General features: G+C 45.8%; 2 protein-coding genes across 3 annotated transcripts in view; one reads left to right on the top strand and one right to left on the bottom strand.

Annotated features, from left to right (window-relative positions):
• Window positions 1-18,211, top strand: part of PSMC3 (proteasome 26S subunit, ATPase 3) — a 36,678-nt gene extending 18,467 nt beyond the window's left edge. The window contains exon 13 of one of the 2 annotated variants that reach the window (XM_024215283.3): window positions 17,829-18,211. The gene's annotated coding sequence lies outside the window, so the exon portion shown is untranslated. Of the gene's footprint in view, window positions 1-5,856; window positions 7,754-17,828 lie in introns of those variants that run through there. The other variant, XM_024215292.3, reaches the window with a different exon arrangement.
• Window positions 323-19,946, bottom strand: LOC112117355 (transmembrane protein 178B-like). The gene is made up of 4 exons (XM_024215306.3): window positions 19,568-19,946; window positions 9,873-9,986; window positions 7,855-7,992; window positions 323-1,077 (listed from the first exon to the last, which is right to left on the bottom strand). Exons 1-4 carry the CDS (start codon window positions 19,944-19,946, stop codon window positions 833-835), a joined length of 876 nt encoding a protein of 291 aa, XP_024071074.2. The 3' UTR covers window positions 323-832.
• Window positions 19,947-24,242: the final 4,296 nt, after the last annotated feature.

Below are 24,242 nucleotides of genomic sequence, written 5' to 3'. Positions count from 1 at the left end.
TACCTCAGTTAGAAGGTAGCTGGGTCCTTGAGGTTGATCCCAGCAGCTGAAACCACTGCCACTCTGTCTCCTTGTGGAACAATTCCACAGTGCATGAATGGTGCTTGTAGCTTATTGTTCCTAGCTTTTGCACACACTCATAACTAGGGTCATGTGCATTAGGTGGCAGATGCTGCTGCTTACTCAAAGAAGTGACTGACATGGAGAGCAGAGGACCAACTCCCCCCTCCCCCCAGAAAGGGAAGGCTGGTTTGTTTAACTCCTGCTGTCTTTCCAAGCAAGTTCAGTAGTGGCCACTGGCAGCCCCCATTACATAATCAATACTGAGGATGGATGAATTGCCCTAACCACTATTTGGATAGCCACGCTCTTTTGGACGATGGAGGGCTGAGCCAAACTGCTAGAGGGCAAGCCAGTTGGAAGGGTGTTCAGCCTCCTGTCAGTGTTACACAAACTCTGCAGCTACACATTTATAATGGACAAGAATCCTCCACAACTGGACTAGAACAAAAGAGCTGCAGTTAGTGTTTCAAATAAACAGGAGATAATCCCTTGTTTATAAAAGAAAAACTCCCTCTTAAATCAATGAGCTAGTCAGTAAGACATTAACCCCAGTTTGTCGTAGAGTCTAAGACAGAAATTCTGTAGCAGGAGAACCACAGCGTCGTATTTGCCCCAGGACTTGGCCAAAAACCTTTAACATCCCTAGTTTGTTCCACAGGTGTGTACCACTCTCCGCAATGGGGCTGAAATGCCATCTCCATGGGGCTGTTAACCCACAGCTTTACCTAGGCTGTGCTTGCTGGAGTCTCTTCTCCTGCACCCTTTGAGGTCACACAGCTCCATTTTCCTGTCTGGGTTTCTGTACAGCAGTACGAGAGGCATTGAGCGAGGGGGCCAGCGTGCAGAGGAATCCAGCCAAAAGAGTAAGTCCCAGGCCTCCCCAGGCACAGAACATGGACCAGCCGTAGCCATGGCTGATATCCTCTGGCAGCCCATAGACATAGCGAGGATAGCGAGACAACTCAAAATTAATCCCAGCCACACAGGTACAGAGTGAGATGATACAGCATGTACCTGCAGGAGAAAAGCAAAAAGAATAGGCGGCCTTTGACCAAGCCTGCAAAGCAATGCAGCTGCACCCATAGTTTCCTTCCTCCCTCCCCAGGCAGTGCCAAGTCTCAGACTCTTGATGACCTTTTATTCTTTACACTGAAATCTTACAGAAAATGGGGAAAAAAAACAAATGCAGCCCACAGCTCCACTATACTGCATTTCATTTTTCAGCTCCTCAGGTCAGTTTCCCCTCACCCCATTACACACACCTGCCTAACTTAGGTTGACTTACCACAGTAGTGTAGACAAGACCTAAGTTACATTACTTCAGTTAGGTGCATAACGTAACTGAAGTTGATGACATTGCGGTACGTCGACCTAAGCAATAACACGAGATGTTCACCTGCAGACTTACCTTACTCTTCTCTGGGAGCTGGAGTACCAGAGTTGATGGGAGAGTGCTCTGCCATTGACTTAGCAGGTCTTCACCAGACTTGCTAAATCAACACCACTGCATCGATCGGAGCAGCAGTAAGTGTAGACATGGCCTTAGTGCTCACTCCTACACTGGTGTCTCACCTGTGCCCTACCATCCAGGAGCTGTTTCAGATTAATTTTCTCTATTTCTCTGCTGCATTTTGCTAACTTGACTTATTTCCTTTCCTGCCCATGTTCCTAATCCTCTCAGTGCCCTTTGTAGAAATCTGGCCTCTCATTTCAGCTAACATGCTATTTACCCCCTCAGTTCACCAAAAGTTCAATCGAGCTAGGTAGGCCTCCATTGTAAACTTCCTGCTGTTTTTTCACCCATTCCCAGAGAAAGGCTTCCTTTCAGCTGGTTCTTTCTTGGTTTGGTAAAGGTTCAGCCTTTGCTATTAAAGCACCTGGCATATATTTGTGCTGAATAGTTATGCACCAATAAATTTAAGGTTGTAGCCACATCCACCTACCCTGTGGCCACCATCACATATGTCCTGGATAGGTCATTTAAATACCAGCACCCAAGTGTTGGAAAGCCAGGAGTTAAAGTTACACGTCTCACGCCAGCCAGCCTTCATGCTGGGAAGCCAGGACATTGTGCTGCTCGGTCTCCAGGGGGACTGTTTGTCTTGGACTCAACTACCAACAGTGGCCTACTCCATTCCCTGAATGGACCAGAGGAGAGCAGGTACCCAGACTCCTCTAACTAAGGGTATGTCTACACTACAGGATTAATCCGAATTTAGATAATTCGAATTTGGGAAACAGGTTGTATAAATTCGATTGTGCGCGGCCACACTAAGCACCTTAATTCGGTTTTTAACCACATTAATTCGATGGTGTGCGGCCCCACTACCCCATTAACTTAAACACAGTAATTCGGTGGTGTGCGGCCACACTAACCCTAATTCGAATTAACAAAATCGATTTAGGCTCTACTCCGTTCGTCGAGGTGGAGTACAGAAATCGATTTAAAGGGCCCTTTAATTCGAATTAACTGGCTCTGTAGTGTGGACGGGTGAAGGGTTAATTCGGATTAACGCTGCTAAATCCGAATTAATCCCGTAGTGTAGACCAGGCCTAAGGCAGTCCCACTGCCTCCCAGCTCAGGAAGTACTTGTAGCCAAGGTCTGGCCCTTTTGAGCTTCCCCTGCTCTCCCTCGCTTAGACACAAGGTAAAATGTCCTCTTAGGAACCTTTTGCTACAAGCAAACATTCATTTTCTCCACTGTCCAGCCTTCTGGGGTTCAGGTTTTATGCGAAGATCTCATTGCTAGGTAAAAGACTAGAATTTTTTTTTTTAAAAGGAAGCAGCGGGCTCTGCCTTTGCCCTGTTTATCAATGCACTAAACTTGCTGGAGCTTGCCAAATCCTCATCTCATTCCAAAATGAACATTTCTTATTCCACTAAATTTTGCACTGTGCACTATATCTCCGCTCGGGGAGGCTAGTAAACTATGGTGCATGTCTCCTCCAAACTTTTTTTTAAGTGGCCAAAAAAAAGGCAGAAGACTTTTGCGGCCTGAAAAATAGCTCATTTTCCAGGCCATCTTCTCTCAGAAACCTTGGTTGACATGGCTTCAAATCCCCTACCCCACTCCTCCAAAATTTACCCTGATTATTGACCTAAACTACCAATTTTCACATGTTGTGGTTTTTAGAGAAGGTGCAACATAGGAATATCAGATCAATGATGGACTTCCAGAACACTCCATTGCTGACCATTTTTAAATGAAGATTAAAGCTACACTCTAGGAAAAATTTTGGGAGAGGTCTATCTCCTGTGTTACATAGGAGGATCAGATGATCACAATGGTACCTTCTGGTCTTGGAATTTATGAAACAACTATTCATAAGTAATTACTGATTCTCTGCTTAGGAAAGCCATTAGGTTGGTGGTGACACTCAGGAGATGAAGACGCATTAGGGTTATCCTTGTTGGCTCCATGGCTAGAGCCCGATGACTTCCAGGCAGTGAGGAGCCAAGCAGATGCCTCCTTACCGGTTTATGTAGTGCAGCACAAGGTGTTATCCATTAGGATCTGCACTGTGGAGTTTTTGAAGAACAGATAGAAAGGCCATGTGGGCTAGCCTGACTGTGAGCTCCAGTACATGGATGTAGAACCTCATATTCTCTAGTATCTGAGTTCCTTGCCTTTGTAGATGATCCAGTGGGCTTTCCAATCTGTACCTGATGTGTGTGCGATTAAAGTAGTGGGGGGGGGGGAGGGGGAAGAGGGGTTCAGAATGGTAACACCTCCAAGCCCATTTTTCAGGTTCCTTCCAGTAGCTCAGTTCTGTGACAACCTGCAATAGGACCATCATCTTCTTGTTCATCTGGTGTTTTGTTGGAGAATACAGCTACCTGAGACAAAGGCTGAACAGTCGCAGGTGAAGTCTGCCAAGCAGTGTCATGTACATGTGGGCCAACATGTGGCCTAGCAGCCCCAGAAACATTTATACAGTTGCAGTCAAGCACCAGTGATTGCTGGGGCAGGAGCATTTCTTCAGGAAGAGATGCTCTTGCCAAACTGGAATCAGGGCTCCTACGAACTCTGTTGTCTGTGATGGGATGAGAGACTGTTTTTCATAGTTCACCAGGGTTACATCTACACTGCACACCAGTAGCAGCGGTCTATAGGATAGGCGCAGCTACACACAGCTGTGAAAAGCAGGCCGTGTCCACACTGTGGTGTGTAGCTACACGTGTCTGTGAAAAGCTCTGACTGGGGGCAGAAAGTGGGGAAAGGCTTTGGCAGCTCCCTGCAGCAGGGAAAGGCTCCAATAATGGGGAACTGCTGCAGTCTTTCCTCACAGCCTCTACCCCTGACAGCTTTTTCTCACTGCTGGAGCCTTTCCCTGTGGTGGGGAAAGACTCCAGGAACATGAAGGCAGTGGGACACTACACTGCTAAAAACAGCAATGTAGGGGAGGCACTGCTTGGGCAAGTAGGATACGTACCAATAGGGTTTAGACCTGTCCTTACTTTACTTTCCTAAGCAGTGTCGCACTGTGCTGTGGTAGGAGGGCATATAGAGTCTACTGCACAACCCACCAACAGGAGTGTGCCATTCAGACATACTTTAGGAGTCCCAGATGAGAGAATAGGGAGAGAGATGATGTGCTGCAGATTCCTGCTGAGATCCACCCTTAATCAGCCAATTGTCCAGGTAAGGATAGATGTGGATGCTTTTTGTTTTGAGCTGTGCTGCTACCATCATTAGGCATTCTGTGTAGACTTTCAGGGCCGCAAAGGGTCCAAACAGCACCACCTAGTATTGGTAATAGTTTGACCCCACATGAATCCTAGATACTTCCTGTGCGCTGGCTGGGTATATGGAAGTACAGATCCTGCAAGTTGAGAGCCATGAACCAGTCCTGGGCTTGCAGAGATGGACACAAGTGTTACCATCCTGAATCTGTCTCAGGTGTAGAGTAGGACAAAGATCCCTTCTCTTCTTCAGGATAAAGAAATACTGTATCTCTATTCCCATGGTATCTCCACTATGGTTCCCAGATGAAGCAATGAGATCATTTTTGTTTTAACAGGCTCTTATGAGAAAGGTCACAGGATGGGGAAGGCAGAATGTAGTGAATGGAACTGTACAAGGTAGCCTTGGGCAATGTTGTCTAATGCTGTTTGTTAGCTGTGACAGCCACGCGGGCCTGTTGGAATGGGGCAAAGTAGTTCCTGAAGTAGTTATAGACTTTAGATCAGCACCGTTGTGACTCTCAAGCCTCCCATCAAATCTGCTGTCTCAGGGGAAGCTGGGTTAGCCAAAGAGGTGGAAGATGGGCATCCCCTGCAGCTGATATTCCAGCTGTTGGCCCTGGAAGTAAGACGACCTCCCCTGCGGTTGGTGGGGTTGATATTTGTAAGAGTTTCTGTAGGGAGCTAATGTGTAAATGCCAGGGACCTTAACAAGGCCTTTGAATCCTTGTGGAAGTGGAGCACTTCATCTGTCCACTACGTGAGGCACACCATTCCCTCCAAAGGCAGGTCCTTTATCATGGCCTGTACTTCTTGTAGTATGCCCAGTGCCTGGAGCCAGCAGACCTGTCTTGTAGTGAGGGCTGTGGCAATCAATCAGTCTTGCAGTCTTATCAGAGGCATCCATAGCTACCTGCAGCAATGTTCTCATGAACCATCTGCTCCTCCTTGATGATCTTCCATGTTATCCCTGCTATTTTTTCCCCATGAAGTAATTGTACTTGGTAATTCACCACCCAAAGCAACACCTCATGAAGATGCCTTTTGTCCAAACAGGTCTAACTTTTGTGGGTCCTTATTCTTAGACTTTGATTTCTCTTGCACTGCAGATGACCAATAACCCTGGGTTTGAGTGAAGACAGAAGTGCTCAAAACCTTTCGGCAGCACCTGATACCTTTTCTCCACACTCCTGGAGGTGGGAGGAAGAGTGGCCGGGGTCTGCCATAGCCCTTTCGCCAGTTCTGGGATCCTTTCATTAATAGGGAGAGCGATGCTGGCGAGGGTCATCACACTCAGAATATCAAACAGTTTGTGAGACTCTTTACATGAACTTAGTCTCAATGTCCAAGAACTCCACCATTCAGGACAGGAGGTCCTGGAAGGTATTAAAGTCTTCTATTGCTGAGGCGAATGCTAGTGTTACCACCTTGTCTGCCGTTGGAGGATGCTGGGGGCTGTCCTCTAGTCTCCTTTTCTGTGGGGCAATATCTGGTTCTAGTGTGGTTGGCCTAGCCAGAAATGCTGCCAGAGAGCTTGGGGTGCAGGAAGGTGATCTGCTCCTTGACATGTGGGAGGACAGTTGTCAGTAAGACCAATATGGCATGCTATACAAATATTGGCCACATTAGGGCTGGCTGGCTCAGTGCCCCCTCCATGCTGGTTGCACTCCCAGATACCCTCCTTGGGTCGTTCTCCGATGACAGGAGACAGGGCTTTCTGCTCAATGCTGGAAAGAAGAATTACATCAGTGACGGGAGGAGGAATCTCTCACCTCATTCAAGGGTGATGATCAGTAATGGTACAAGGCTGGTACCAGCTATCTCTTCAGTATATTGGGAACATCCCTGGGAGTGATATCGATGTCTCCAGAGCATACCTGAGCCTCTTGCTCAGCTCTGTCATGAGTATCATTGCAACTGGGTCTCGTTCTGCAGGATTGATTAGGAACTTTGTCCTTGCAGTGGTGTTCCCTTGTCTTCCATCTGGGAGCTCCCCTCAGTCGGAGTTACGTGGATGCTCAGACCAACTACACAAATTGGTATGTTATTTATGAGTGGGCACAGGGGCTGGCTGTGCTGCCTGAGTCAGGGCAGTTGGTGCGGGAGCTGGAGTTGTTCGTGCTGACTTAATCAGTGCCAGGACTGTTGCAGTTGAGGCGCCCATGCTTAGGTTGTCATTGCCAAGGTCTTACTTGACACTGAAGTGTTCAGCACTGACTCTGCCAGTGTTCTCTACTTTCCACTGCCCCATCCCGAAGTGTGTTAAGTCCTTGAATGAGCACTGGCCAATGCTGGCTTATCCATCCTCACTCTGGACCCAGAGGTGACTGTTACAACTAGAGTGACCCACATGGACTGTTCAAGCAAATGTAGCTTGAGCCCTGCTTCCCTGGATTTGTGGGTCCTGGCAGAGAAGGACTTGCACACAAAGCACTTATTCAGGAGGTAGCTCTCCTAGGCAGAAGAAGCCTCATCTGTATCCATCCTTGAGGAGGCTCAGCCCATTGCAGGATGGGTAGGGTTTGAACCGTGAGTGGACTCTGCCATGAGGTGTGGTGGTTGGCACTAAGCCCCTTGCCTTGCTGTACATGGAGATCATCAATTTACCATTTTTTAAAAAAAGAAATGTCCTTTAGAGAAAAAGTGTGGGGACAGAATTCTTCACCAAATGGACTGGAAGAACTGGTTTAAGGTCTCTGAAGAGTGTAGCGGGTCGAGTAGTCACTGGATTCTGCCTCACTTCTATGGGCAGCAAGAGGGAACTGAGGGAGGGTCACTACTGCCCCACCGTTTATATCCTCATGCAGGAGCACGAGGTGGTGCAGGGGACATGCACAGCCTTGATGGACACCACTACTCAGAAGACTCTGATCTTGCATGCATGCCTACAGTGAGATCTACACTGACACAGATGCAAAGAAGAAACCTGACTCATCTCCTGCCATGCGGGTCTAAAATTTCAATCTCCATGTTATATCAACTCTTGCATTAATAAATGGCTTTGTGCTGTTTGCTGATGAGGCTGATTATACTTCTACCTGCTTGGGATGTGGCTCTAATGCTTTCGATCAAAAGTTTGATATTAGAATGAAGAGAAAAACTCTCACCTCCCATGAGGAAGAGCAGCCCTGCCACGTATTGCATGAGCTCGTGCTGTTTACAACAGCCCAGCATACCAATGATCCAGCCAAACAGGATGATGGAGACTGCCATGCCAATGAAGCCGGCTGTCATTCTCCGCAGATCTGAGGAGAGAGAGGAGCAAGAGGGGAAGAAACAAAGGAGACACCAAGACAGGATGTTGGGGAGGCAAGAGAGACAATCCATTGAGATTATTAGGTCTACTAATAAATTAGTATCCCTGATGGGCTTTCCCATACTGCACCTTCTTAGAAAGAAATTGTTTGCATTACAGTAGTGTCTAGGTACACTGAGACCAGGACCTCTTTGTGGTGGGAACTACACACTGTCCTGAAGTGCAAGAGACAAGTTGGACAGAGGGTGATGGGTGGAAGGGATACAACATACCAGCATAGCAAACACTCTGAGGATTTGCAAACATCATGTTAAAACCACAACTTTTTTGTTGCTTTGTTACACTGGGGTTATTTGTTGTTGTTGGGAAATGATTAGCTAGACAGAGAGACAAAGGAAAGGAGACACTGAAAGGAGGGGGAAATAGTACGGAGGGCAGGTGTAGTGAGGCTACGGAGGAAGAGGATTGGAGCAAACAGCTAATCAAAACGGGAGAGAATGTCCATAGTAAAAGCTGTAAAAAAACAAAAAAACAAAAAAAAAAAACATCTGGAGGTCCCTGCTTCTTTCTGCTGCTGCCAACAACTCAGTTTCTGGCTGACTTCTCCTGGCAGTTTCTTTTTCCTGAGCTCAAATGGGGTTGGGGAAATGGATGGGGTGTTCCCTGTGTACTGGAGTATCGGGGACACTGGGTAATGCTATCTGGGTCTCAGCTCCTCTCTTCCTCACTGTAGTACACCTACTTGTCTCTGATTCTGCTGGAGCAGAGGGCTACCTTTTAAAAAATGATAATGAGCTTGGGAGCCCAACTTGCATCACTTTAAAAAGGTTTTATTTTCAAAGGACTGATGCTCAGCACTTGCTGAAAATCAGGCCCCTTTAATGTGTCTCAACTTGGGCACACCAAAAATCACTAAGCACTTTTGAAAATTTAGACCAGAATGTAGGAATCCAGTGTTCTGAGCCCTATGCCTACAGACTTGTCAAGCCCTATGACATTTTCTTGCATGTCTCTCTCACCATAGTTCTTTGTGACAGCATCCATGTGCAGCACCTATATGAACATGCAGATGTGTGAGGCTGCAGCATGATCTCAGTCGTGTTGCATTAATTGCATAAAAAGTCACCTAAACTTGTGCTGGTAAGTTACATAGGGTGGAAACCAGCAGGGGAAGCTGGGTTGCCTAGTAACTCATATCCTCAGGAGTCCAGGAAGGGAACCCCAGAAGGCAATGTGAACATGGATAGGTGAGGAAGGAGATAGTGGAGCACTTTCAGGTGCGTTGCAGGTGACTAGGCAGCTGGGAGGGGTTTGGGTAGGAAGGAACTGGCAACAGGAAGATGCAAGGATGGGCATGTGGAAGAGTCAAAATTAGCATGCTTTGAGAGGAGAGGTCATGAGAGTTAGGGAGCTAGAATGAGGTTACGCATCATTTGGGATGTAGAGAGAAAGCATGGCAGGCACTGTACAAATCAAATAAGTGTACAGCCCTGACCCACTAGGACTAATCTGTGCTTCAGCATTGAGTCTGACCAACACCAAGCTGTTGTGAGGGTATCCCATAAACTGCAGTGACACTTCCATCACACCCTAGCAGATCTGCAACATTATTGCCAATTTATATGGCCACTGCAGTAGCCACTCCAAATGTCCTCTACACTTGGGTCACTTTCTGTTAACATAATTTGCTTGTCTCCAGCCTCCCTAATTAAGGTTCATTTAGGCTCTAGATACCGTTCACTGATCTCTGAATTAGTGCCGCATTTGGTACTGAAGTCATGGCAGTGACCTAGATATGAAAGGTTCTGAATATGCTTGTACCCTGCTTAGTAAGGGTGCATGGCATTGGTAAGAGTCTGGATTACTTACGGAGAGCATGCCACTCGTCCTGCCGGATGATGTTGGTAATATTGATGGGTAAATTGCGTGGCAGAGAGGATGAGGTGTAATGGTACTTCACAGCAGTGCAGCGCTGAATAACTCCTGAAAGACACAGAAAGAGCAATGTCTGTACCTAGCTTGACTTTAGGAAGTGCCTCATTGCCTTTGTTGTCCTAAGAAGCAGAGTTTGCCAGTCTAGCATGCCAGATGCATGATGGTCTTAGTTCAAAGTTAACCCACTAACTCAAGCCAGCAAATGAATAGGACAGCAACAGAGCAAGTGTAACCAAAAAAGGGAGTGTGACTGTGAGTGAGTTTCAGGATGGGCGCACAAAGTGTGACCTGGGATTAAAAGAGGAGGGGGCCAGTGTGGAATAGTCACTGAGGGAGAAGGCAGCCCCATTGCCTGGGAGTGAACAAAACACTAGTAAAAGCAAACTAGGGAACAATCCTGCTCAGCTCCTTCTGACAATGGTTGTGAAATGTTCAGCGATATTAGAGAGGCTACAAAGGCAGACAATTTAGTAATAATGGGAGATTTCAACTATCCTCATATTGACTGGGTATATGCCACCTTTCGAAGGGATGTAGAGATAAAATTTCTAGACACCATTAATGACTGCGTCTTGTCCTGAATCCCATAAGGGGAGAGGCAATCCTTGATTTAGTTCTATGTGAAGCACAGTATCTGGTCCAGAAGGTGAATATAGCTGAACCACTTGGTAACAGTGGCCATAATGTAATTAAAATTTAACATCTTTGTAGGAGGGAAAATGCCAAAGAAACCCACCACAATAGCATTTAACTTTAAAAAGGGGACCTACATGAAAACGAAGCTAGTTAAGCAGAAATTAAAAAAGAACAGTCAGAAGAGTGAAATGCCTGCAAACAGAACGGAGGCTGTTTAAAAACACCATAATAGAAGCTCAAACTATATGTATACCCCCAAATAAATAAAACGGGACCAAAAAAATGCCATGATGGCTAAACAGCAGGGTAAAAGAGGCAAAAAGGAATCCTTTAAAAATTGGGAGTCAAATCCTAGTGAGGAAAATAGAAAGGAGCATTAACTCTGGCAAAACAAGTGTGAAAGTATAATAAAGCAAACCAAGAAAGAATTTGAAGATAAGCACACAATTATAAGAACAGAATTATCAGACAAATAGACAAACATAATATGTTGGGGGACAGTCAATGTGGCTTTTATAAAGGGAAATCATGCCTCACCAATATATTAGAATTCTTTGAGACAGGGGTCAACAGGCATGTGGACAAGGATAATCCAGTCCATATCATGTACTTGGACTTTCAGAAAGCCTTTAGCAAGGTCCCTCACCAAAGGCTCTTAAGCAAACTAAGCTGTCATGGGATAATAGGGACCGTCCTCTCATTGATCAGTAACTGGTTGAAAGACAAGAAACAAAGGGCAGGAATAAATGGTCAGTTTTCACAATGAAGAGGTAAATAGTGGGGTCCCCAAGAATCTGTAGTGAGAACCAGTGATGTTCAACATATTCATAAATGAGCTGAAAAAGGAGGTAAACAGTGAGGCAGCAAAATTCTCAGACAATATAAAATTGCTCAAGATAGTTAAGTCCTAAGCTGACTGTAAAACATTACAAAAGGGATCTCACTAAACTGGATGACTGGGCGACAAAAATGGTAGATAAAATTCAATGCTGGTAAGTGCAAAGTGATGCAAATTGGAAAACATGTTTCCAGCTATACATACAAAATGATGGGGTCTAGATTAGCTATTACCCTTCATGAAAGAGATCTTGGAGTCATTGTGGCTAGTTCTCTAAGACATTCACTCAATGTGCAGCAGCAGTCAAAAAAGCTAACAGAATGTTAGGAACCATTAGGAAAGAGAGATATAATAAGACAGACAATATCAAAGCTGCTATATAAATCCATGGTACACCTACACCTTTAATACTGCATAAAGTTCTGATAATCTCATATCAAAAAAGATATATTAGAATTGGAAAAGGTGCAGAGAAGGGCAACAAAAATGATTAAGGGTATGAAACAGCTTCCATATGAGGAGAAATTAAAAAGACTGGGACTGTTCATCTTAGAAAAGAGATGACTAAGGGGGGATATGATAGAGATCTATAAAATCATGAATGCTATGGAGAAAGTGAATAGGGAAGTGTTATTTACCCTTCACAGAACACAAAAAACGGGTAACCCAATGAAATTAATAGGCAACAGGTTTAAAACAAAATAAGGTACTTCTTTACACAACACAGACAACCTGTGGAACTTGTTGCCGTTGGATGTTGTGAAGGCCAAAAGTATAACTGGATTTGAAAAAGAATTAGATAAGTTCATGGAGATAGATCCATCAATGGTGATTAGCCAAGGCGGTCAGGGACAAAACCCCATGCTCTGGGTGTCCTGAAACCTCCAGCAGCTGGGACTGGATAACGGGATGGATCACTCTAAAATACCCAGTTCTGTTCATTCCCTCTGAAGCATCTTGCACTGACCACTGTCAGAGACAGGATCTCGGGCTACATGGACCATTGGTCTGACCCAGTCTGGCCATTCTTATCTTATGTTCTTATGATTTTCTTCTCTAATGAGATTCATTGGGACAGTAACCTCTCAGCACAGACCTGGCTCCACTGGGTATTGGGGGAGGGACAGGCTTCACAAGGAAAAAAAGGCAAGTACACGGGGGCCCTCTTAAGTCCGGGGATATTTAGAAATTGAGAAGGGGATGGGGGAGAGTGATCTCAATTTCCCACATGCTAAAAGACTGTTGATTTTAATTTATTTTAGAATTGAATCTGAGTGCATAGATTTGTAAAACCACACTAAAGAGGGAGATTCCAGAGCATGCGCCCTCTCTAAGTCCTTATACAGCTCCCATCAACAAGGGCAGAAGAACAAGATTTGCATTTTGTTAATAAAGACTTAGTTCAGAGAGGTAATATGGGGGATTTTGCTGTATGGACGCCTCTTGTCCACTCCCAGAACTCAATCTAACTCTTATTGACTTCAATGGGATCAGGTCTCATTCACAAAAGATTTGTACAGCTCTGAATTAAGTACTTAGGCCACATCCTCCACATCATGGTATCTAATTAACTAACTAATTCCAATCATCATTGTCAATCACTGTTTACATATCTAATTATTAATATTTACCATACTAAACACTTTATACGGTAGGGTTGAATTTTTAGTGTGTTCACCTTATCGATCAGGGTGGCCAAATTTACTGATCCTCCAAGCCGCATATGACAATCTTCAGAAATTCGAGAGCTGGGGCACACCTATCGGGGCTTCAACCCTGCAGGAGGCACCAGCCGAGACTCGGGCTTCAGCCCCACTCCTGCTAAAGACGGGAGCCCCAGCAGGTGTGCCCCATGGGGCTGAGTCCTCAAGACCCCCCTCCCTGCAGGGCAGAAGCCCCTACCCCATCACCAGGCAGAGATCCCAAGCTCCCTGCTCCAGTCTAATAGGTGGAGAAAGAGGAGGACTTGGGGGGGCTCCAAGAGCTGCACTTTAACCATAAAAGACCCACATGCAGCTCACAAGCCACAGTTTGGCCACCCAGTTATAGATCTAGCTTCTTGGTGTGAGTTTTTATGGAATCTATAATTAAGGCTGCAAGTCTGTCATGGAGGTCACAGAACTCACAGATTTTGTGACATTCCGGGACCTCCGTGACTACTCCAGTGGCTGGTGTGTCTGGCCCAGGGACCACCTGAGCAGCTCAGGCAGCCCCTGGGCCAGCAGCGACGGGGGTCCCAGGCCACATGCCGCTACCAGGCCCCCACCCCAGCAACAGCAGGCCGCCCCTTGCCCCAGAGTGCCCAAGATTTAGTCAGGGGTATAGTACAAGTCATGGACAGGTTACAGGCCAGGAACTTTTGTATACTGCCCGTGACCTGTCCATGACTTTCACTAAAAATACCCGTGACTAAAACGTAGCCTTAGCTATAATACAAATAACAATTAGAAATTCTATATAAAACTAACAGCCAAATTAATCAAATCTTATAAAAATCAGTGTCACATTAGTAAACAGATATTGCAATACAGGCCCAAAAACAAACACTATGATTTACCTCCTACATTCAGTTAGGCAGGGTGTGTCAAAGGTAAAACCTATTTTAGATAGACTGCTGTAAAGAATAATTGTACTATCACATATATATGAGAAGCAATTTTACATTATCTCAGTATATAAATATACAATTTAAGAATCTAGCTTGCTTTATAGATCACTTATGTCCCAAGGGATCTGAACTAAGGACTCGTTGGCTAAAACTTCATTGATTAAAACAAAGACGCACCAGCTCTTTATTTAAACTGGATGGTTTAAATATTTTTAGAATATAAATCCCATATACATCTGGTTTCAAAATGTTAAGTCCATTACTTTCTCTCTTAGGGTTTGAAATTTACTATAAATTGTAGGGTGGAAACAGAAGATACTATATCAAGAAATATATCAAGAAGTGTTTCCCTAAAGGTGAATTTGAAGTTTGTAAATATTAAGGCCAGAAGAGACCATTATGATCATCTGGTCCAGGGGTCGGCAACCTTTCAGAAGTGGTGTGTCGAGTCTTCATTTATTCACTCTGATTTAAGGTTTTGTGTGCCAGTAATACATTTTAACCTTTTTAGAAGGTCTCTTTCTATAATATATAACTAAACTATTGTTGTATGTAAAGTAAATAAGGTTTTTTAAATGTTTAAGAAGCTTCATTTAAATTAAAATGCAGAGTCCCCGGACTGGTGGCCAGGACCCAGGCAGTGTGAGTGCCACTGAAAATCAGCTCGCGTGCCGCCTTTGGCACGCGTGCCATAGGTTGTCTATCTCAATCTAGTCTGACCAGCTACATAACACAGGACAAAGAACCTCATCTGATAATTTCTGCATCAAGCCCATACCTTCTGGTCGAGCCATGGTGTATGTTTTAGAAAGATATGCAGTCTAGATTTAAAGACTGCAAGTGTTAGGGAATCCACCACATCCCTAGGTAAATTACTCTAAAGGTTAACTGCTCTCACAGTTAAACAATTGTGCCTTATTTCTAGCCAGGTTTTCTAGTTTCAGCTTTCAACCATTGCATAATGTTCTGCTTCCTTCTACTAGATTAAAGAGCCATTAACTATCACAAATCTCTTCCCCATGAAGACAGTTGTAGACTGTGATCAAGTCACCTCTTAACCCTCTCATGGATAAATTAAATAGATTAAGCTTGTTTACTCTCTCACCATAAAGCATGTTTTCCAGATCACAAATAATTTTTGTAGTTCTTTTCTGAACCCCTTCTGGTTTTTCAACATCCTTTTTGAAGTGTTGACACCAGAAGTAAACACAGTATTCACTAATGCCATATACAGAGGAAATACCAGCTCCTACTCTTGCTTGATATTGCCATCTTATACATCCAAAATTTAAAATTATAAAGTTTATTTGACAAGACACATTTTCCGTACAACCATGTTTATTTGGATTACTCATCCTACCATTTTTTAATTCTTTCCTGATTGCATCCCATATAAGTCTTTCACAATCTTGATTGGGATTTATGTCCAGGTAACTGGCCTATAGTTCCTGGGTAATCCTGTTTAACCTTTTAAAATGTTGGCACTATGCTGGCATTTCCAGTCCTCTGGAATCTTCTGTGTTCCAAGATTTGTTAAAAATCAACATTAATTGTTCACAGGGCTCCTCTCCCAATTCCTTTAATACCCTTGGGTGCAAGTTATCCAGTCCTGCAGATTTTAAAGTGTTTTAACATTAACAGTTGCTATTTAACATTCTCCCTCATTACTGATGGGATAGTATGTATTTCATTATCACTTTATGAGATCACTTACATCTTCCTGCTAATTTCCAAGTACAGAGAAAAAAATATTTATTGACTACTACTGCCTTTTCTCTATCATGATTGATAGTTTTACCTTCCTTTTCTCATATTGGACTGTGAAATTATAAGGGGTACCATTCCTCTGGGGTCAGAGGCCTGCAGCTAGCTAGCTAGCTAACTGGTTAACTAGCCCTATCTGCTGCACATGAAAAAGAGCAGGACATGGAGGAAAGAACTGCAATATATTCCAGAAAGCTGAGGGACCAGGGGCTGTGCTCCCAATGCACTGCTACAGGTACTAATGCAGAGAGCAACTGCTCCAGAAATCAAATAGACAGAAGGCAGACTGTGTGGAGTCCATTATTGCTGAGGCTCTGAGGCAAGTGCCAGGACATCTTAATAAAAAAGTTACTAGCATGAGGGTCAGAGTTGGGGAAGCAACCAGTTAGCCTGCACAGACTTTGAGGGAAGAGTCTGCAAAGTTTTGATTTGTTTGGTAAGAAGGCTTAAAATAAAACTAACTGGTGGAAATTGCTTCCCTGGATTCCTTGAGAGAGCTCAGACAGAACTAAGGACGTGAGCTGGTTCAGCAAGATCAAAGCCTGGTCTGGTAGAAGGAAGGCACTATAAAATAGGCCCCAGTTCTTTTAACATGGTCCTATACCATTGCTGGGATTTTTTTGTTCCAGATTATATTTAAATAACTTCTTATTGTCTTTTAACTCTGCTGTCCATAGGGGTTTTTTCCACTGATCTCTTTAACTGATAAGAGAAGCTATCTCCATTTCCTGATTGCACGCATTGCCATCAGATTCTCCGTTTGTTTTATTTTATATTGCTTCTTTCATCTCTCCTCTTAATCAGGAATTTTTTTTTGTCCAAGAAATCTTTTCATGATTGAAAAAGTGTGGGTTTTTTGGGCATTTAATAAAAGCATTTTAAAACAATCCCCCATTATCGTTCCCTCTTATGTTTGAATATTTCCTCAGCTAAATTTTGCTCATGATAGTTTTCAGCTTCTCTACCTTATTGTACATTTATGTTCTGAAATTCTCATCTGTAAAGGTTGAGATGCTTGAAAGTCTCTATAAAATCACATTACCATGTAATAATGCAAGATACTACATCCAAATTACCAGACACTATTTCTGTTATCAGTTTTTGTCTTGTAGTAATAGGTAAATAATTAGATAAAGGCAGGGTGAACTTAGTTTATTCATACCTTGAGGAAGGCCCATAAGGAGTTGAAACAATGGATTTCCCCCTTCCTAGTCTGCTTCCTTAATAAATCTTTTACAAAGTCTCTTATTGAAATCTTATAAGGTCATTTATTCCTCTGTCACTGCAGGCCTCTGAAATTTCTTCTTTTTCCATGAATCAATTAGTAGTCCCCATTAAGGTTTCAGATTTGGGCTTGTTGCAAAGCAAGGAGAAAGAGAGCCTTGCAATGATAAATTGTAGCAACCTGCAGACCCTAACAAGTGAAAATGTTTGCCTATAGTTCCCTACACATAATAATGTCCCTGCCCAAAGAGCACAATGACAAAGTCATCTCCCCACTGACTTGAAGAGGCTGGTTACAAACTGTAGCCACAGGAAAGTTGGGTGGGGAGAGGCTGTGAGCAAAGCAGGGAATGAGGAGGAAACGGTGAGAAAAGAGCCAGATCTATTTAAATCCATGATCCTGCAATACTAACACGTGAATGATTTTACTTCCATGAGTAAAGAGGTAGGTGGATCAGGCCCTAGACAGAGAACCACCACTCCTGTGCCAAAAAAAAAAAAGCCTGCACTTTTCTGGCTGATGGGAATGGACTCTTGGCAAAGATTAAAAAAAGAAGAAGAAGAATACAGTGAGACTCGAAGTAATGTGGGGGTGGGTTTTTTGAGGGAGGAAAACGCTAGTAATTTCAGTAGAAGCAGAATGATTCAATAGGAAGCAGAAACAGAGGCAGACATTTTAAAATGACAAGGTCAATTAATAAAATGAAACTAATGAACTGCCTTTTAGTGGAATGAAATCAACATGGAAATATAAATGAAAATGGATCCTGGTAGATTAAATGGAGAAAGAAGCTAATTTATTTTGTAATGGCATTTCTAGGAACAACAGCCACAGCTGCACATTAGAGAGGATTCAGAGATGAAGCCCAGCACCACAGTGAGTCATTCCATCTTCTGTTGTACAGGGGCTATGGGGACTTGAACCACAGCTGGAGGACACAATCAAAACTACTCGAACATTTGGTTTTTGCTATTTATTTTCATTTTGTGTCTAAGTCAAGGAGCTTCTCCTCCCAGCCCCTACTCGTCCATGTTAATAAATATCTATTGGGTCAGTAAATCATGCTCTTCAGAACAGAATTTTTGTTGTATCCCACTTCGTAACTACTCTGTAGTTTGTCTATCTGGATTGTAGGCAAAGTGGGACAGGGGCTGTCTTCATAACTGTCTAAGTCAAACAGCACACTGTTTGCACTATCAGAATAAAATATAATAATGTTTGAACAATTCTCAACTGTGTGTCATATGCCCTGTTAAAGGATAATCTCCTTAGCCTGTGCTGGTGGAGCAGGATCAAAGTTCTATCCCCACCATAGAGATTGGGGCATAGCAGAGAGATGATCATGCAGTGGGAGAGGGCACATACCTATTAAAATACATGGAAGTGTCACATGCTGTAATAGGAGGGGATAGGCCTTTTCTGTACAGCTCAGGTAAGACCATGCTTGGAATATTTCACTCTTTTCTTGGCCATTACCTGCCAAAAAGATACTGACCCAGTGAAGCAAATTCATAGGTTGAATATGGGGGGGGGGGGAATCCCTCCAGGGAATATATGGAAGGGTCTCCTCAGGACCATGGCACTAGTTCCAGTGGTGAGGACTTATAAAAATAGACTGGGAAAAGCCCTGCAGACCATATTGGGCTGCCTACCAGTTTTCAATGACAAGGAGGGAAGCACCCTAATCAGACCCAGGCCTGGCCAAGACAACAGCACAACTGTAGCAGTGCTACATGGAGTAGGCATCTGCCACACCCCTTCCAATAAATATATAACAACCTTTTAAAGCTACCTGGCTGTGAAAAGCCACTACTGCCCACAGACTTCTGGTCAGGGCTATGAGCTCGGTCCCCTGGAGCCACCAGTGCTCCCTTTCAGCTAGGGTACTGCCCTATAGGAAATGCTTCAGGGGAAGGTGTCAAATCCCCTTGCAATTCCTTGGCTGCCTGAGCTGCTACCCCCCAGGTAGTGGCATTGCTTCCGTCCCCCCATCCCCAAGAGACGGGCCAGAGCAGCTGGGCGCTGCCGCCACCCCCGCCCCAGAAGCAGGTGCAGCCAGGTGAGAGGCTGAGGGGGCAGAGCCGGCTCTAGGGATGCATAGGCGGGGGGGGGGGGGGGGCAGTGACAGACCGACTTCGGACTGAGCCGGCCCGCGACAGGATGACCCACCCACCCCCCGGGGCTCTGCCCTCGGCCCAGCAAGCGGCGGAGGACCCGGTCGCCGGGTGGGCGACAGATACCCCCAGACCTTCCCAAAGGCTCTTTCCGGCCGGTTGGCGCCAGCTGCCTAGGGCTGAATGGGGAGCGAGGCGGGCTCAGCACCGCGGACAGCGGCTGGTTCCAGCCTCTGGAGATGCTCAGCTCAGCCACCAGGGACCCGGTTACCGGCAGCGGGCAGCCCAGGGAAAGGGCAACGCGGGCTGCTCCCCACCGGACAGAGCCCTCAGCCCCCCCGAGCCCCCGTCTCGGGCCCCTCATTCCTCCCCCTCCGCCCGACCTCCCACTCCAGCCTCCCCCGAGCGCCCCCCTCACTCCGCCGCCAGCTCCCAGCCCCGCACCTTTCCGGATGAGCTCCTCGCTGTCTGGCTCGTAGCCCGCGCGGTGGCAGCGCCTCCAGAGCCCGGAGACGGTGGAGTTGAAGCGGCGGCCGCAGTGCGAGTCCAGGGCGGCGGCGGCCGGGGCCGGGGCAGAGGCCGGGGGGTGGCCGGGCAGCAGGGCCCGCGGGGGGCGGGCGCGGAGCGGCAGGTGCGGGCTGGGCGCCGACATGGAGCCGGGCGGGTCGCTGCGCTTGTGGCCGAAGCTCCGGCAGCGCTCGCGGTGCCGCCGCGCGTCCGTCTGGTACCAGGAGTCGGTGCCGATGGCCACGGCCAGGAGGGCGAGGGCGGCGGCGGCCAGAAGCAGCCCCGAGCCGCTCAGCGCCTGAGCCGCGGCCGCCATCTTACCCGCGCCGGGGGCGAGGAGCGGCTGGGCGGGCGGCAGCGCGTCCCCGGCAGCCGGGCTGGCGGCCGCCTCTCGTGCTCGGGGCCCCGGCTGGCGGCCGCCCCCTCCCCCCGGGCAGCCTGGCCCGCCACCCCCGCCCTGGGGCGCTGAAAGGGCGCCCGGAGCGGGGCACGGCCCCGTCTGCCCCGGAGGGAGCCTGGCCCCGGGCGGCGCGGCCCCAGCGGGGCGAGGCTACAGCCGGGTTCCCGCCCCACCAAAGTCCGGCGCCTGCGGGGCAGGGAACCCCTGGCTACCGAAGAGCCGCTTCGCAACCGCGCGACGTGCGTTCTGCTCCAGGGCCAGACTGGGGAGAGCGGCCCGGCTCTGGAGGGGCCACGGCGCTCAGTGCCCCGGGCTTTGGGTACCTCCCGCCTGCAGGCCCCTAAACACGGGAATCACTGGGCATCATCTTCCGTGTCCGCGCTCCTCACGGTCTCAGCCTGGCTCCCAGAGGCGAGCCTGCGCCTCCTGAAACGCTGCCCGTGCAGTTTAAAAAAACGCGTTTCCATCTGCCGCTGCTTCTGGCAGGGAAGCGTGTGTGTGAAATGCTGCATGCATCGCAGGCTGTGCTTTTCTCCAGCTGGCCCAAAATCAAGTGGCCACAGCTGGGCATGGCCAGATACGCTGGCGATGTAAGCCAGGTAACTCTTTCAATGCAAGACAATGTTAAACCCAGCGATAGGATCCACCCCAAGAAATGGACCTACAAAGGTCTCTGGGACTCCATCACCAGCGGATTTTGGCTACTAGATAGTTATGAGGGTGAGCACAAGGACAGCCCTTTTCTTTGAGAACCATGTTTGAAATCCCACTTAGGGTACCAGCGATAGCCCAGTCTCTAGTGAATTTCCATTCTGCTGTACCATCCTGTGATCATAGCCAAGTGAAGCTGGAGAGAGCCATGAGCAGAACAGACAAGAGTGCTACAAGATAGCCCTGAAGGGTATCTATAAATCTGTCTGAGGACTTAGGTCTAGAATAACAGGGGTACTGCATGGCTGTAGCGAAGGGCCTTACCAGAAGGGTATGGGGAGCTTGTATACTACATAGTGTAAAACTGGCCCTACAGGGTCAGACCAATGGTCCATCTATCCCAGTATCCTGTCTTCCAACAGTGGCCAGTAACAGATGCTTCAAAGGGAATGAACAGGGCAATCCATCCTCTGTCCTCCAGCCCCAGCATCTGACGAGGCCTAGGGCCACCCAGTGCATGAGACTGCATGCCTGACTAATTTGGGTAATAGCCATTGATAGACCTATCCTTCATGAACTTATCTAATTCTTTTTTTTTTAAATCCAGGTTATAGTTTTGGCCTTCACACCATCCCCTGGCAACCAATTCTACAGGAAGATTGGGAGTTGTGTGAAGTACTTCTTTTTGTTTGTTTTAAATGTGCTGCCTATTTCATTGGGTGGCTCCTGGTTCTTGTGGTTATGTGAAGGTGTAAATAATACTTCCTTATTCACTTTCTCCACACCATTCATCATTTTATAGACCTCTATCATATCCTCCCTTAGTTGTCTCTTTTCCAAGCTGAAAAGTCCCAATATTCTTAATCTCTCCTCACACAGAAGCTGTTCCGTACACTTAATCATTTTTGTTGCCCTTCTCTGTACCTTTTCCATTTCTAATGTATCTTTTTTGAGATGGGGTGACTAGAACTGCACACAGTATTCCAGGTGCGGGCATACCATGGATTTATATAGTGCCATTATGATATTTACTGTCTTATTATCTATGCTTTTACTAATGGTTCCTAACATTCTGTTAACTTTTTCGACTGCTGCTGCACATTCAGTAGAAGTTTTCAGAGAACTATCCACAATAAACACGAAGATCTCTTTCTTGAGTGGTAACAGCTAATTTAGTCCCATCATTTTGTATGTAGAGTTAGGATGATGTTTTCCAATGTGCATTACTTTGCATTTATCATCATTGAATTTCATCTGCCATTTTGTTCCTCAATCACCCAGTTTTGTGAGATCCCTTTGGAACTCTTCACAGTTTGCTTTGGATTTACCTATCCTGAATAATTCTGCATCATCTGCAAACTGCCACCTCACTGTTTACCCCTTTTTCCAGATCATTTATGAATACGATGAACAATACTGGTTCCAGTACAGATCCCTGGGGATCATCACTATTTACCCCTCTCCATTCTGAAAACTGACCCCTTATTCCTACCCTTTTCCTCTATTTTAATCAGTTACTAATCCAAAAGAGGGCCTTCTGTCTTATCCCATGACAGCTTATTGTGCTTAAAAGCCTTTGGTCAGAGACCTTGTCAAAAGCTTCCTGAAAGTCCAAATACACTATATCTACTGTATCACCTTTGTTGAAGTTCATTGACCACCTCAAAGAATTCTAATAAATTGATGAAGCATTATTTCCTTTTACAAAAGCTGTGTTGAGTCTTCCAAAACAAATCATATTCATCTATGTATCTAATAATTTTGTTTTTTACTATAATTTCAGCCATTTTGTCTGATACTGAAGTTAGGGTTATCGGCCTGTAATTGCCAGGATCATCTCTGAAGCCTTGTTTAAAAATTGGCATCACATTAGTTATCCTCCAGTCATCTGGTTCAGAAGCTGATTTAAGTGATAGGTTATATACCAGAGTTGGTAGTTCTGCTATTTCATGGTCGAGTTCCTTCAGAAGTCTTGGGTGAATACTATCTGGTCCTGGTGACTTATTACTGTTTATCAATTTATTCCAAAACCACCTCTGTTGACTCCTCAGACTGGTCACTTAAATAGAATGGCTCAGGTGTGGGAATCTCCCTCACATCCTCTGCAGTGAATTCTGATGCAAAGAATTCATTTAGCTTCTCCCTAACAGCCTTGTCTTTCTTTAGCACCTCGATCATCCAGTGGCCCCACTGATTGTTTGGCAGGCTTCCTGCATCTGATGTACTTACCTTTTTTTTTTTTTTTTTTTTTTTTTTTGCTGTTAGTTTATGAATCTTTTGCTAGTTGCTCTACAAATTCTTTTTTGGCCTGCCTCCTTTCTTGACTTGCCAGAGTTTATGTTCCTTTCTATTCTCCTGAGTAGGACCTGACTTCCAATTTTTAAAGGATGCCTTTTTGCCTCTAACTGCTTCTTTTACAGTAACTCCTCACTTAACTTTGTAGTTATGTTCCTGAAAAATGCAACTTTAAGTGAAACAATGTTAAACGAATCCACTTTTCCAATAAGATTTAATGTAAATGCAGGGGGTTAGGTTCCAAGGAAATTTTTTTGGGACAGACAAGAGGCATTATATACTGTGCTGTACTGTGGTTGGGAAGTGCCCCTGGCTTACCCCACACAGGCACAGCCCGCTGCACGCAAGGATGCTAGGAAGCACCTTCGCAGCAGCAGCTTCCCCGAAGAACAGGCACCGACTTTGCCGGGGGATGCTCCAGGCCCACCTCTTCCCACCCCCAACTCCATCTCCTCTCTGGAGCAGCCACATCCCCGCTCCTTCCCCCCCCCCAAAAGTCCTAAGCACCACCAAACAGCTTAGGACTTTCTGGGAGGGAGGGGGGCAAGTGGTGATGTGGTGCTTCCCCTCTCCTCCCCCTCCCTCCCAGCGCTTCACGCTTAGGACTTTCTGGGAGGGATGGGGAGAGCGGAGATGCAGCGCTTCCCCCTCCCTCCCAGAAAGTCCTAAGCGCTGCCAAACAGCTGTTTGGCGGTGGGGGAAGCACTGGGAGGGAGGGGGAGGAGGCAGAGAAGAGGAACTTGTGCAATGCTCCCTTGTAAAGTCGCTGCTCTTCCACAGAATCTTACAAGCAGTGGACAGAGCAGTCAACCAAACGACGTTATAAGGGAGAATTGCACAACTTTAAACGAGCATGTTCCCTAATTGAGCAGCAAAGTAACTTTGAAACAACGTTAAGCCGGAGGACGTTAAGTGAGGAGTTACTGTACTCTGTTGTTTAGCCATTGCAGCATTGTTTTGATCCTCTTACTATATTTTTTTAATTTGGGGGTAAACATTTAATTTGCACCTCTATTATGGTGTTTTTAAATAGTTTCCATGCAGCTGGCAGGCATTTCATGCTGGTGACTGTTCATTTTACTCTCCATTTAACTAGCTTCCTCATTTTTGTGTAGTGCCCCTACCCTACCTCACTTCATTTGTGATCACTTTTGTAAAAACCCATTGTATCTGTAATAAGAACAGAACTGTTCAAAACTGAAAGCAACACATGCTTTTAAACTAACATTTCAGCTCATTACTTTCAACTGAATTGTATAGTCTTTA

This window comes from Terrapene carolina, unplaced genomic scaffold (genome assembly GCF_002925995.2).
Source record: "Terrapene carolina triunguis isolate 2854851 unplaced genomic scaffold, T_m_triunguis-2.0 Scaffold96, whole genome shotgun sequence".
Classification (NCBI taxonomy): Eukaryota; Metazoa; Chordata; order Testudines; family Emydidae; genus Terrapene; species Terrapene triunguis.
This window is presented reverse-complemented; position numbering and strand designations above follow the sequence as displayed.